Here is a 12,766-nt window from a genome sequence, read left to right as displayed (position 1 = left end):
TCAAGATTCTAATGGCGCGGCCGCACGATATACTAATTCTGGTTCTCATGAGGAGTCCTCTTTCGTTTTTCTTCCATTTTACACGATTGTCGCTATTTCTGTCTATGCTTTTGGAGTCTGCTCGACCCCACGGCAAACATATAATATATCATCCCTCGAGTTATACCACAACATCACGAAATATGGCAAGAAAACAGTACAAGCGGAGAGTTGGGCTGTGCGTCCTATGGCAGCAGTACGATCAAAACAGGTGCACTTCCGGCGACCATCAATGTGGTATGTACACGTGTGACATGTTTTACATGTTGACAAAGTGCTACGGGTTTGACGTGGATATTTTCCAAATCCCCTTCAGCTCCCCAGGTGATGCGTTCTTGAGATACATACAAAGTTGGATTCAGTTCTATTCGGACCCAGATACTGTTCTTGTGGTATTCTACGTTGGTCACGGGAGTTACATAGAGGACACAGGATTAATATGGTGTGGACTTGGTGAGGATGACTAGTAAGTTAAATACAGCCCAGCAATATTCCCTGCATCGAATGACCTGTTAATATGGGAATAGCGCGACAATACCAGACCTCAAATCTGTGAATAGCACGGATACATGGTTCTATCCCACCCAGGCTTTGAGAGACCTTGTGTCCGCGTCATCCGATGTTCTAATTCTCTTGAACTGCTGCTGCGCTGTACCCTCGACTATGGAGCAATGCTTATCAATACCTCTTCCCAAGCAAGGCGGTATGACTGAAATTATTGGTGCCTGCTCTATAAACCAATATAGTAGCGGTGGACTCGCTCAGCGCATTTATGACCTCCTGGACACTCATTACCGTTCTGGAAACGAGGTCACAGTCTCTGAAATTGCAAACAACATAAAACAGCAAAGAGCGAAAATGTCTCATTTGGCTCAGGAAAGCACTGAGATATGGTATGGACTTGAACCTCCTGTTGAAGCCTATCTGAAGCTTCACTCAACGGATGGAACGATTATCTTGCTGCCTACGTCGAGAATACATGTGAGGTTGCAGCGAGTTATCAAGGACAAAATCAAAGCAAAGATGTGGAAATTGGGGAATATCATATGTAGCCATATAGTTCGTTCTGGTAGCTGGTAGAAGATCTTGTTCTGGTACCATACAGATCAAGAGCCTTTGTCGATACTTTCAGATACTTTTCTTCGACTCATAGCAAAGGACGTCGGTTCCAAAGAGATTTATATACACATATCCTCTGCTAGCTGCTCTCTCATACTAACATCAAAAATAATAAGCACAACGTTTTCAAGTCGTGAAGAATGCCAAGCAACAGCTGTATCCTCAAAGAAACAGGGCGAATTAGCTAATGCCAACGGTGATCAGCAGGCAATATCTCTAGAAGACCAATATACGCGACGGTCACAATTTCGAGACTTGATGTCACTGGCATCCATGTCAGCGTCCCGTGATTTGCATTTTTAAAGAGCTCATGTATCATTTTGGCTTTGGAGTCTTACGCAAGATCTAAAACAAACATTCTCTGATTTAGTCTTGTCAATGATATCGACTTGTGCTCTTAAGTCTCCATATCCTGTTGTGCTTGGCCTGTCCAGGGTCGGGATTATCCTTCTTAGGCAGACTTCCTCTGCACATCGCACCCCGGACGAATGCGCTGAGACTCCTGGATTACTGGCTACACAGCTGCTGACTTGATTGGGGCTTTTTTGAAGCTTGCTGGGTTCTGCTGTACGACTCTTGGTGTGTGCCAAGCCCGCGAAGGTTTCTCGGAGCAACGTCGTACCTTATTTACAATTTTGTTCGGCCGCGTGTAACACGGATAGGAAATGCCAACGTGTCAATTGGTCAGCTAGTCTCATACTCTTCTCATGACTTTTTTTGAGCGCACTTTCCTCGCAATTTACAGTCTCTTCAATTCATTTGCATCACTACCTTCAAAATTTCAACCTTCTCAAAAGAAAAGAAAACACCAGCATCCCTGCCCTCGCTTAATCCTCCAACCACTCAGACTGCTGACCGCAACTTCCAGTATCAGATAAGATAACGCTGTCTGGGCTGGGCAGGAACCTTCATCTGGAATTTAGACTTTGTCCTTTTAAATTTGGATCTACATCGATACCGTGTCGCCGTCAAGATCCAGATGATACAATAGCATCAACCGCGATGGATTTCACAACCAGTCTTTTCTACCCTGAAGGACGGCGGCGACACGGTTCATGTGATCAATCGAAACCCCCAGCCACGAAGAGCCGCGTCTTCCGGAGAGCGCCATGGCAATTTTGGGCGATTGTCTGTCTGTTGATCATAGGAAGTCTCATATTGACTCTTGCGGTGGGCTCGTTCCTTGGAATGGAATTTGGAGCTGCTCTGTGTCATTTACGTGGGTTGTGGACCGGGTTCAGAGAGGTGAAATCCGGGGTAGCGGGGTGGAGATGGGGAGAGGTGAGTTCGCGATACGTGGTCCCAACATGGTGGCAGCCTCTCACTGGGTGACAGATTCAGCCTTCGAAGGACATAGTATGGTATCCATGCTATAGCAAGTTTGATTGTGCTAGACTAGAAGTGAGTTTTGCGGGCTGACAAGCGATGCGATGTTTCTTGATTATTGACATCCCTTCTTAGGTCCCCCTCGATTGGCTGGATCCATCTGATCCTAGACGAGCAACAATCGCGATTGTCAGACTCAATGCGACTGAGAGAGCAAACTACAAGGGCCCTGTGTTCATCAATCCAGGGGGGCCAGGTGGAAGTGGAGCTTGGTTCGTCAAGCGACTGGGACCATACTACCAGTATGTCGTAGGAAGAAATCATGTTGGTATTCCTTTACACTCCAGACTAATATGATATATTGAGAAGTTCAGGACATAATTAGCTTTGATCCTCGCGGAGTAGGAGCTACAACTCCCCATCTTAGCTGCTGGAACGCCTCAACATCCAGAACCTCATCCCTTCTCTGGGACCTTCAAGAGCCACCAGTCCTTGATGCACATCCTGGCACAATCTATGATAGCTATGCCCACGCCACAGCATTATCTGAACAATGTACAACTCAGCTCGGAGACACAGCTCGGTTCGTCAGCACTCCATCCGCAGCAAGAGACATGCTGCACATAATGGAAAAGCTCGGCGAATCTAAACTCAAGTACTGGGGCTTCAGCTACGGCACATTCCTGGGTACGACGTTCGCAAGTCTCTTTCCTGATAAAGTTGGACGGATGGTAAATGACGGGAATGTTGATGCGAGAGATCTTGTCTCGGGAGCTCCGACGCACTTTCTGCAGGATACGGATAAAGTCATGGATTCGTTCTACCGGTTTTGTCACCTTGCTGGGCCGAAATGGTGCGCTTTCTATGCTTCAAGTCCGGAAGCGATCGAGACTCGATTGGAGTCTCTGCTGGAAAATATCAAAAAACATCCTGTTATCGTCTCAGCATCAGCTTCCTCGAATCTTCGACCTGAGATCGTGACATACTCGAAAGTCAAACGCTTGATCACATCTGCACTTTACCGACCACTGGTGATGTTCCCTTCGCTTGCGGAGTCACTTGCTGCTCTTGAATCCGGAGACGGTCGACCATTCATCAGACTCACATCTCAAGGCGGTGAACAGCTGCCGGTGTGCGAGAGCCATCAAGATAATCCAACCAACCCAAGGAATCCCACCCCAGAAGTCCCAGAAGCTGAGGGCTCAGCTGACGCAAGAAAAGCAATCATTTGCTCTGACGGACTTAGTGTAGCGGATAATGTTGAAGGGTTCGAGACTTACGCGAAAAAGTTGCTGGATGTGAGTAGGAGTGCGGGTTCTTCGATGGCAAGCCTGGTTATGGGGTGTGTGGGATGGAAGATCAAGGCGAAATGGCAGTTCACAGGTACGTTTTTCTCACACACCCGAAGGCGGGGTATCTTCATCTCTTAACATGAGGATAGGTCCCTTTGAAGGCAACACTTCACATCCGATTCTATTCATAGCCAATATAGCGGACAACGTCACGCCACTTCGTAGCGCGATCGCAAATGCAGAGGGATTTCCTGGCTCTGTGGTCATGATTCAAGATTCTTACGGTGTACGCAGCCCTATCCCCCTCTGTTTCTTTCTTCTCTCGTTGACACGAAGCTAACACAACCCAGCACACCACACTGTCCTGTCCCTCCCGCTGCACAGCACGTACCATCCGAGCATACTTTCAGAACGGTACCCTCCCACCAAACGGAACCATCTGTCCTGCAGACATGGTTCCTTTCGAGCCCTGGGAGCTAGACTCAACTTCAGCTGAAGTGTCATTGATCCTGGGAGTGACGACGAGAAGTTCGATTTTGCGCTGAAGGAGCTGATGATGCATTGATGGCTCCCGTGCTTGGGTTTTGAGAGCTGTTCTAAAGCGGGAGAATTAGTCGTTCATTAGAAGTTCTCTTTGGTTAGATCCATGGCTATGGCTAGAGATCGTGATGGGGCGTTTTGGAATATTGGATGAGATGGGTGACTTGATGCTTTGCGACGATGCTCTTCGATTCTCTTCTACTCGGTGTTAGTACTTCCCATCATTTAGGTTCATTGCTTGCAATTAGACCATTAGATTTAATCTGTTGGATTTTTCATAAAATCACGAAGATGAGGTCGAAGTGAATGGTTCTTTGCTCGAGTTGAAGTATTTGCTCTGTCAAGCAGACAATATAGCTGATGCTACATATGCTTCCATCTTTCTGGTCATATCTCTATGAAAATGCAACCAATACAGCAATTCCCACCTTCTGTACTTTATCACTTCCTCCTTTTCTACTGTCCTTGATGCCACCATTTAGCATCAATCCTCAAAATAGCCAAAGCAACTCCACAACACGATCAACATTTCCCACGACCCTCTCCACATTCTCCCCACTATTCACACGCTCGACATAAATCTGCCTGACACCCACTCCATCAACTACACTCGCCTCCACCAACCTCGCACTGCTCTTATCTCCCTTTTCCATCGGCTCTCTCAAAGGCCCCCCATGATGCACAAAATTCCACGCCTCCCCATCCCACGTCTTCTCAATCTCTTCCAATCTTACTCCACCCTCTTTGATACCCTTGGTATACTCCACCACTGAAAAGCCATTACTCAGCACGAAATCATCCTCAAACGCCCATCGCTGAAACACGCATTCGAAACCACAGGCTTTTGACACGTTACTAGCAAGTGGGACATCAACATCGTACCAAGACCTCCAGTGATGAATTGTCAGCATGCGTCTGCCACTTTCGAAATATCCCGATGCATCTCCTTTGATGTCCATTTGGTTAAGCTCGTAATCGAATGTAGGCCGAACGGAGGAGTGAGCGTTCAAACACTCGTTGACAGCTTGATCACCTTGGTCATTCGGGATATTGAGGCAAGCTTCCCAGATCTCTGGGCGCACGAGTGATGCAGCGAGCGGGACGGAGATGAAGATTCCGCCGCCGCCGAAGGGGAGGGGTCCGTGTTCGCGGATCTGGGCGAGGCTGTCGGAGAGGGCGGCGATGAGGATTTCGCTGTCGGCATTGTAATGTGTGGAGAGGTGGTGGACGAGGTAAGGGAGGGAAGGGATGAATGTGTCGTCGTCGATGAGAACGAGCCATTGTGTATAGGGGGTGCGTGCTTCGTAGAGGGTTTTGATGAGATTGAAGTAGGATTTTGCGAATGGGGCGTCGGCGATGTGGAGAGTGAGGTTTATTGCTGCGGTGCGGTAGACAGATTCGATTTCCTGAAAGGTGTGCGAGGATGAGGGTGAAGGTTCTGGTGGGACTGAGACGTGGAGTTGAGCGTTTGAATGGGGAAGCCAGTGCTTAAGTTGCGAAAGTGCGAGTTTGAGGCGGGTGAGCTTGGTTGAGATACCGAAGGAAAGAATGGAGGTATCGACTTCTGGAGAGAGGGCTACGCTTAACGTCAAAGGTGGCATCTTTGAACACTCGATCTGTGTCAAATTGTCTTTGGCGAGGAGTTGAAAATCTGGTAGAAGAGGCTGATCGATGTAGGTCAACGTCGGTCGTTCTTTATCTGCTGATAAATAGTATGTTCTGATCCTTCGTTGAGCGTACTGGAATGTCGGTGTACCGACGTGACGAGCGATATGGGATAGGTCTTGTGTTGACAAGATAGCATCATGGGCTTTGTCATTGCTGAGAAGTGACTTGGCGTAGGGAAGAGCTGTATGCTTAATGGATCTTGTCGTCTGAGATGGAAATATCAATGTACTCCAAATTATGATGAGCAGTGTAAGACTGAGGGAGACTAGGAGACATCTCTGGCGTTGACGGGCGAGGTCGAGACGAGAGGAATTCATAACGAGGGGATGTCGAGAATACTCGACAATACTTAAGAAAAAGAATAAGGGGAAGGCCAGAGCAGAAGACTCGGTGAAATTGATGTTTTCTGGTCTGGATAGGGGCGACGGGTAGCTGCACTTCATTGGTTACAAGCGTGGTGTTGTTTGGACGAAAATGGAAAGGGCGGGTTCGCTTATTTGGTATTACCATTCTTGATCTCCTCCAGTACCTCCATTGCACCGCTCAGCTCCGCATTCGAAACTCGTGGACTCACGTTCGTTCGAAGATTCCAAATCACGCCTTGTTTGGAATACTTTACTCTGGCAAGTTCAGCTCATCTTGGTATTGATTTTGGTGCACGCTACCGGATGTCGGTCAGGTGAGTACGTGCTTAAGATATCTAAGCAATGGCTGGCATTATTTGATTCCTTATTCCATACTACAAGCCACATCTTTCATAAAGTGTTTGTGAAACCCGTTCTCATCTCCCCCTTCAGTTTGATCGGACCTGCACTTCAGATATTTAGGGTACGCAGTCCTTAACTTGCTCTATCAATTGTTGGCCGTGGCCAAGAGCGTCCAGAGTCAAAATCTGCACAGATGTCAGTACAAGATATCGTTCAGATTCTGAGAATACTCTTACGCTTTTCCGGGATTCGAATTATTCTGAATGCTCCTTTCGGTCATTGATTTCTCCTTCGCGAGCGTCTTGGATTTCTTGGCTGTCGTGATATTAGGAACTGTGAAGAAAAGAAGAAATCCGTCATGGCCCATCGTGAGATGTGTTTCATATCAAGTCTGCCAGATATGGTATGGTCACTACCAAGCAGATCTTCCATAAGCTCAAATTTGCCAAGATCTATCATGTTCATGATGGTACCGAACATGTCGGTCCCGAAAGTGAAGGTTTGCAGCTGCGGAAAAAATCCAAGAGAAAATTTCGGATTGCCAGGACCCTGAGACCAATCCAGATCCCATTGCGTGATCGATAGGTGTCTCAACTTCTCGGACAGATTATTCTGGTGTATCGAACTGGTAGTAACGCAGTGACATGGGTAAGAAACATCTCTGTTGGGTAGACGTCCATGGCCGAAAATGACTTCACCAGCAATAGAGTTCCAGAGGTGGAGAACGTCAACAGCAAAGTTGAAGTATGGACTGCGTCTGCCAAGAAACCCTCCAAACGGCTTCTCGTAGTAACGTAATCCCTCCCTGCGTGATTCCTGATTGACTTGGAGCATGGTTGGAACCTTGCCTCCAGCCTGGACGAAGACTTGAATGCAGCCTGGGCATGCATTGATGAAGCGGAATGGAACTATGGGTCTACGTACGCTTGGGTCGTAATGATCAAATTGGATCACCCGAGAAACGTGAGCGCATTCAGCCCAGATCATAAGTCTGACTTCGAGTGGCAGCTTCGTGAAATACTTGAACTTTCGGATCTTGATGCGGTTGCCAGTCGGTTCGACATTAGGGACGGGGGAGGGCTCAGACTCGGAATCTTTGGGATTATGATGGCGATGGCGATGGCGATAGCTATTTGCGAGATCTTGAAGCACCTGGTGGATGGTTTTGTATTTCAGTGGTAGCTTTTGTGAGAAGCGTTCAACCTCCTCAGAGTGGGGATTGGTCTTTTCAGTTCGGGTAGACATTTTAAAAGAGTATGAGGCTGTTTTCGTGGAGGCTAGTTTCTGGACAAGGCAGTACTGACGAGTTGGTGATCTCTGTTTTTGAAGTAAGCAAAGATCTGTAACCGTACATGCCCATACGTACCTCTTCTTGGCAAGGTTGAACAACAGGGGATCTGATGTCTCAGGACTGAAGATAGCAACTTGCAAATTGAATCCGGCTCAAGTAGTCTTCTACTGTCATTTCGCAAAGTCAGGCTTGGTCAGCAACGCACATTCGTCAATGGTCAAGCTCTCTCTCCACTAGCTAGAGTGCACACGAAGGGGCAGGAACATACGCCAAGAATCAACGTCTCAACACGGATGCAAGCTTGCCCGATGTAGATCGAACAATCACGAGCATTTGGGTACGTGAGTTGTTGTTCTGCTCTGCTGCGCGACAGCTTATCGTATTTGATTTCGCGACTAGGTGATCTATGTGCCAGTCTCCAAACCACCGCAAGAATCAGCGTATGAAGACGAATCGGTCGTCGCTGCACGCAGTTGTCGCTGCACGCAGTTGTCGCTGCACGCAGATCGAAGAGCAACAACGCGCGTCTGGGGTTGTGTAGTGATGTTCTGTTGCGTCACAGATTATCCTTGTTGTTTTCAAGAAAAGGTGATATTTGTGCGCTCTCGAGATGGAAAGAAGTCAACAAGGTCGCTTGCCAGGGTTACTCGAACTGGCCTAGCGCTATTTAAGTTCTGCCACTGGACTACCACAAATATCAATCACGCGTTCACTTGATCGCCTGATGACTGATTGAATAAAGCAAAGGTGACAATCATACATCCGCTGTAAAGATGGTGATAACGATGCAAAGACCGGAGGAGTGGGACAGGAAGCTGATGCATGGATCACGTGAAGAATCCTTCAAGCACGTCAAGCATTCTGTGATTTGTTGAACGACTGAATGGAGGAAATATTGTAATATTGACATAAAAAATGAGATGTCTCAATAACAACCTATCAGAAACTACAGGGTATTGAACTTCAAATACAAAAGCCAGTAAAACAGCCAACACCGTCCATGCCCAAGCTTTTGACCAGCTCCCATACTCCGACAGCAAAGAAATTATATGACAATTCAGCAGCGCCATCCAAATCCTACATCAAATTGATTTACGCTTCTTCCCAAAAGAACTCCCATCAACTACCACGGGCGTATGACTTGCCGTATCTTCATCGGCTAATATTCTCCGACACCTCTCCCTCTCACCCTCCAAACTCAGGCCACTCACTTCCGAAGCGTTATTATCACTCGTGAACGACGTCGAGTGCGATGAGTTGGATGAGCTTTCGCCACGATAGTCGATATGAATACTGGAATACTGCGCACAGAGGTACTCATCCACCTCCATGACTTTGGCCTCACCATTGCCAGTGTACCGATACTGCGGCTCAGGCTCCGGCGCCATCGATCGAGGGACCTGCTGCTCATGGGCTCTCCCCCGTGTGTTGATGCGCGGAGCACTGCGGACGCGTGATTCACCCGACTCAGAGCTCTGGGTATGTCTCGAGCCGCGACTTTTCGACTCCACGCCCTCTTTGGCAAAGCGAGCTTGTAGTGTTCTCCCTTGCCAGCTGAGACCGTTCAGGGCGTCGATGGTGCACTTTGCAGTGTAGTAGGATTCGAGGACGGCGAACGCGTGGCCTTTCGGGCTACCATTGGAGTGCCTGGCAATCTCGAGGTGTTGAAGGTGGTAGCGTGTGCCTTCTGGTGAAGTGCGATGGCCGGCCGTGCGGGGACTGCGGCTTCGCGTCGACGAGACGCTGGTGATGAGTTCCTGGAGGTCCTTTTCGCTGCAGCTGAGGGGGAGTTTGGTAATGATGATCTTTCGAGCTTCGGTCTTGATGACCTTTGGGGGTTGGTGGAGTTCAGGTTTTGGCGCGGGGCTGGGAGGTTGGGGGAGAGGAAACATCTGAGGGTGGTGTGGGGAGGGTGCTTGTGGTAGATGTTGCATTTGTGGTTCAACAGGGACCATGTATAGTGGTTGTTGCATCCGAGACATAGGTACAAGGACCATACCAGGCTGCATAGCTTGCATGTATTCATTCTGGGGAGAGAAGTTGTTGAAAGTTTGGGTTTGATAATAATGTGGCGATGGAGGTTGGTAGTACGAACTTTCGGAGAAGGATGGTGACATCGGAGAAGAAACCGCAGGTGATGAAGGCTGAACAGCCCACTATTCACAGTCAGTAGGTGACATTTGAGTCAGAACATTTCGAGGCGATTGGCTTACATTGGGGTAGAATTCCTGTGGGTGAGTTGAGTTTGCGTGCTGTAATACTGGCTGCCATGTATTCTGTTCTGGAAAACACTGACGAGATGGAGAAGGGCTTGGTGAAGTAGTATCCTTAAGCATCACTGGACAAGTCTCGTTACGGCCATCGGCCTGTAGGGTGCGGGCAGCTCGAGGGTGATCCTCCATCGCCGAATGATTCAAATGGTCTACCATCCAGTTAATCATGATAGTGTTCCATTCAATTGAGTGGACTAACTTACCAACTGCAGCTCGGAAATCCGCCAGTCCTTGAACGCTTACCCATCCACTGGTTGAAGTTGATCCAGGATAAACATTGGCCTGAAGGATTGCCAAGCCAGATCCATCAGGTTGTCGGTTTCGAGAGTGGTCTTTGAGCTTCTTCCAAGTTGTATTCCAAGGAAGATTACAGACAGGAATATAGTATACACCAGTTTTGGACCCGGGGGGCATCAAAGGCATGATTGAAATGTTTAAATTGGTGATTTGACAATTAAAAATTGGTAAACGAAGGCAAGGTTCGCGATTCTGGACGCAAGTGGAATAGAAGTAAGAGAGTAAAGAACGATCTGCAACAAGAAGCGAGCGATGTTGTTTGAGACCGATTCAGAAGATCTCGGGTTGTCTCTACTTATAAGCGATTTCGAGTCTTCTCAAGGAGGGGCCAACGTCATTCTAGACCTTTCTCTCTGCTTGTCTGCGTCGTCCCTTACGGAAATGGGGAGAAATGATAGACATTGAATGTGGATAATACAACCCCTATGGCGCTTACAATCTGTCCGAAATGTGGCACCCAGTTATCCTTCAGCGTTGCAGCAACCTCACCTTGTCAAGAGATTTCGGCTACCAAGATTTCTAATTGGTACGCAAGTATTTTCCTGCAAAGGTTCAGTCCATCAGGGATCCGCAGTTAGTGCATCCATTAGGTGCTATTTCTTTTTTTTTTCTCGAGCATGGATGAATCCATCTGGGGTGAGGCTCCAGCTTGACAAGCGGTCGGTCGTGCATGAGCAGCCCTCGACAGAGCAAATTGTAGCTCGGACGATGTTTTGTAGGGCACCCAAGCTCAGTAGGCTCGCCTGTGTGACCGCTGGTGTGGTGTTAAAGACGACTTAATTCTAAATTGGCTCTCCCCCACAGATCCCTTTCAATTCCCCACTTTAACTGTCATAATCCACAAGCCAGTTATATGCAGCCCACGAGACAGCAAACCTGGCTGTCGCGGTTCGGTTAAGTCAGAATATTTCAGCGAGGCCATTCATGAATAATACTGCCCATTTTAGTCCATCTTGAATTTGCTCTCCCTGGTCCCTTCCAAAGGCATCTGCACTGTCGCTGGGGTGTGTGTGGTGCGGATGTGATCCTAGATTCCCCTAGAGACCTCATGGATCTGGTGATTGAGGGGTAGCGGAGTAGTGCAGGTTGTTGTGACACCCATCATGTCGGTGGCCAATGTGGCTGCATGGGTCCATATCGAGGTTGCCCGCAACTATGTGAGGGATATCCACAGAGGAGGTGGGAGCGTTACTGCTTGACTGACTGAATGGTATTTGCATTTTTGTGCTGCCGGGATGCTCTGTGCCGGCAGGCCGTGCCCAAGTCATTGAGACATACTGTATGTGGGCGAGTGGATACAGCCTATACAGCCTTGAAATTTATTTGCTAGCGATTTCAACTGATGATGGTGCAACGGTCCTTCTGTATTGTTTGTGTTGACTGTATGGTTCATGGTTGAAATGTAATATGATATGTCGTTCTGTAATCCTGGGTGTGGTTGAAGTAGGCTTACCGGGTTGCCGCTAATCGAGCCAGGATCGTACACTAGAGCTTAGTGAGCCTCGGCAATCTACGCCGCGCTATGGCGAGCATTGAGCTTCATATTTGGTGAGTGGATAGGACCGGCCAGGGCAGGTCACGGAGTCAGGGCAGGGAGAAGGAGTCAGGAACAGGCATAGTGGCAGGTTAGATTCCAATTTCAAACTCGTCTTTAAAGTTCAGTATCGTTTATGCTCAATGCATAACACTCACCCTAAGCGATGCGATGCGCTGGCCTGGAGCGGATCAGAGTCCAGAACTCCCTCCTCCTTGAAAAGCCGCACACTGCGCCGCTTCCGCGCCGCATAGGCAGGTCTTGATCGAGGGCCAGTGGCTGCTAGATGACGTTCGCGAGCCTTGGAACTGCATCTCTCCACGTTTAAGGGCTTCCTAGTGGCATGTGGTGTCTCGGGTTGTCGGTGAGTGTACGAACGGAGAAAGAGAAGATCTGCTCCTGACTGTATGCGTCTGTTGGGACAGTGAGCTTTTTGCAATCCAGATATGTCGAGCTGCATTAAGTTCTAGCCAAATTCTAAGTTTTGACCAGGCTCGGCCCGTAAACATCCCATAAACGTTGGTGTAAACAACTCGAGACCTTCCACAACGCCGATCCTTGTTGGCAGAGGCCAGAAGCATGTCCCAATTCGTCGATCTGCAGCAGACTTTGAAGCAGCTTGAACAAACAGCGTCAAAAGGCAAACGCTTTAAACTAAGCTAGACATATGCCGGTCCAGA

At 48.3% G+C, this 12,766-nt stretch overlaps 4 protein-coding genes across 4 annotated transcripts; 1 reads left to right on the top strand and 3 right to left on the bottom strand.

Annotated features, from left to right (window-relative positions):
- The first annotated feature begins 1,936 nt into the window (after positions 1 to 1,936).
- Positions 1,937 to 5,391, top strand: ONS95_008435 (uncharacterized protein). The gene is made up of 6 exons (XM_058501989.1): positions 1,937 to 2,439; positions 2,494 to 2,559; positions 2,620 to 2,808; positions 2,859 to 3,867; positions 3,926 to 4,062; positions 4,127 to 5,391. The coding sequence occupies exons 1-6, from the start codon at positions 2,161 to 2,163 to the stop codon at positions 4,319 to 4,321; spliced, it is 1,875 nt and encodes a 624-aa protein (XP_058363311.1). The 5' UTR covers positions 1,937 to 2,160; the 3' UTR covers positions 4,322 to 5,391.
- On the bottom strand, positions 4,808 to 6,420 carry ONS95_008434 (uncharacterized protein; the record flags this gene model as incomplete). Its single annotated transcript, XM_058501988.1, has 1 exon — positions 4,808 to 6,420. Exon 1 carries the CDS (start codon positions 6,299 to 6,301, stop codon positions 4,808 to 4,810), a length of 1,494 nt encoding a protein of 497 aa, XP_058363310.1. The 5' UTR covers positions 6,302 to 6,420.
- A 186-nt stretch (positions 6,421 to 6,606) lies between these two features.
- Positions 6,607 to 8,266, bottom strand: ONS95_008433 (uncharacterized protein). Its single transcript, XM_058501987.1, has 4 exons — positions 8,251 to 8,266; positions 8,058 to 8,146; positions 6,928 to 8,008; positions 6,607 to 6,876 (listed from the first exon to the last, which is right to left on the bottom strand). The coding sequence occupies exon 3, from the start codon at positions 7,934 to 7,936 to the stop codon at positions 6,968 to 6,970; it is 969 nt and encodes a 322-aa protein (XP_058363309.1). The 5' UTR covers positions 7,937 to 8,008; positions 8,058 to 8,146; positions 8,251 to 8,266; the 3' UTR covers positions 6,607 to 6,876; positions 6,928 to 6,967.
- Positions 8,267 to 9,064: 798 nt separating this feature from the next.
- ONS95_008432 (uncharacterized protein) lies at positions 9,065 to 10,678 on the bottom strand (the record flags this gene model as incomplete). The annotated part of the gene is made up of 3 exons (XM_058501986.1): positions 9,065 to 10,138; positions 10,196 to 10,404; positions 10,459 to 10,678. The coding sequence occupies 3 exons, from the start codon at positions 10,676 to 10,678 to the stop codon at positions 9,065 to 9,067; spliced, it is 1,503 nt and encodes a 500-aa protein (XP_058363308.1).
- Positions 10,679 to 12,766: the final 2,088 nt, after the last annotated feature.

Source organism: Cadophora gregata (genome assembly GCF_030347475.1).
Source record: "Cadophora gregata isolate MNR1 chromosome Unknown scaffold_2, whole genome shotgun sequence".
In the NCBI taxonomy this organism is placed as follows: Eukaryota; Fungi; Ascomycota; class Leotiomycetes; order Helotiales; family Ploettnerulaceae; genus Cadophora; species Cadophora gregata.
The sequence above is the reverse complement of the archived record's forward strand: the minus strand, read 5'-3'. Positions and strand labels throughout refer to the sequence as shown.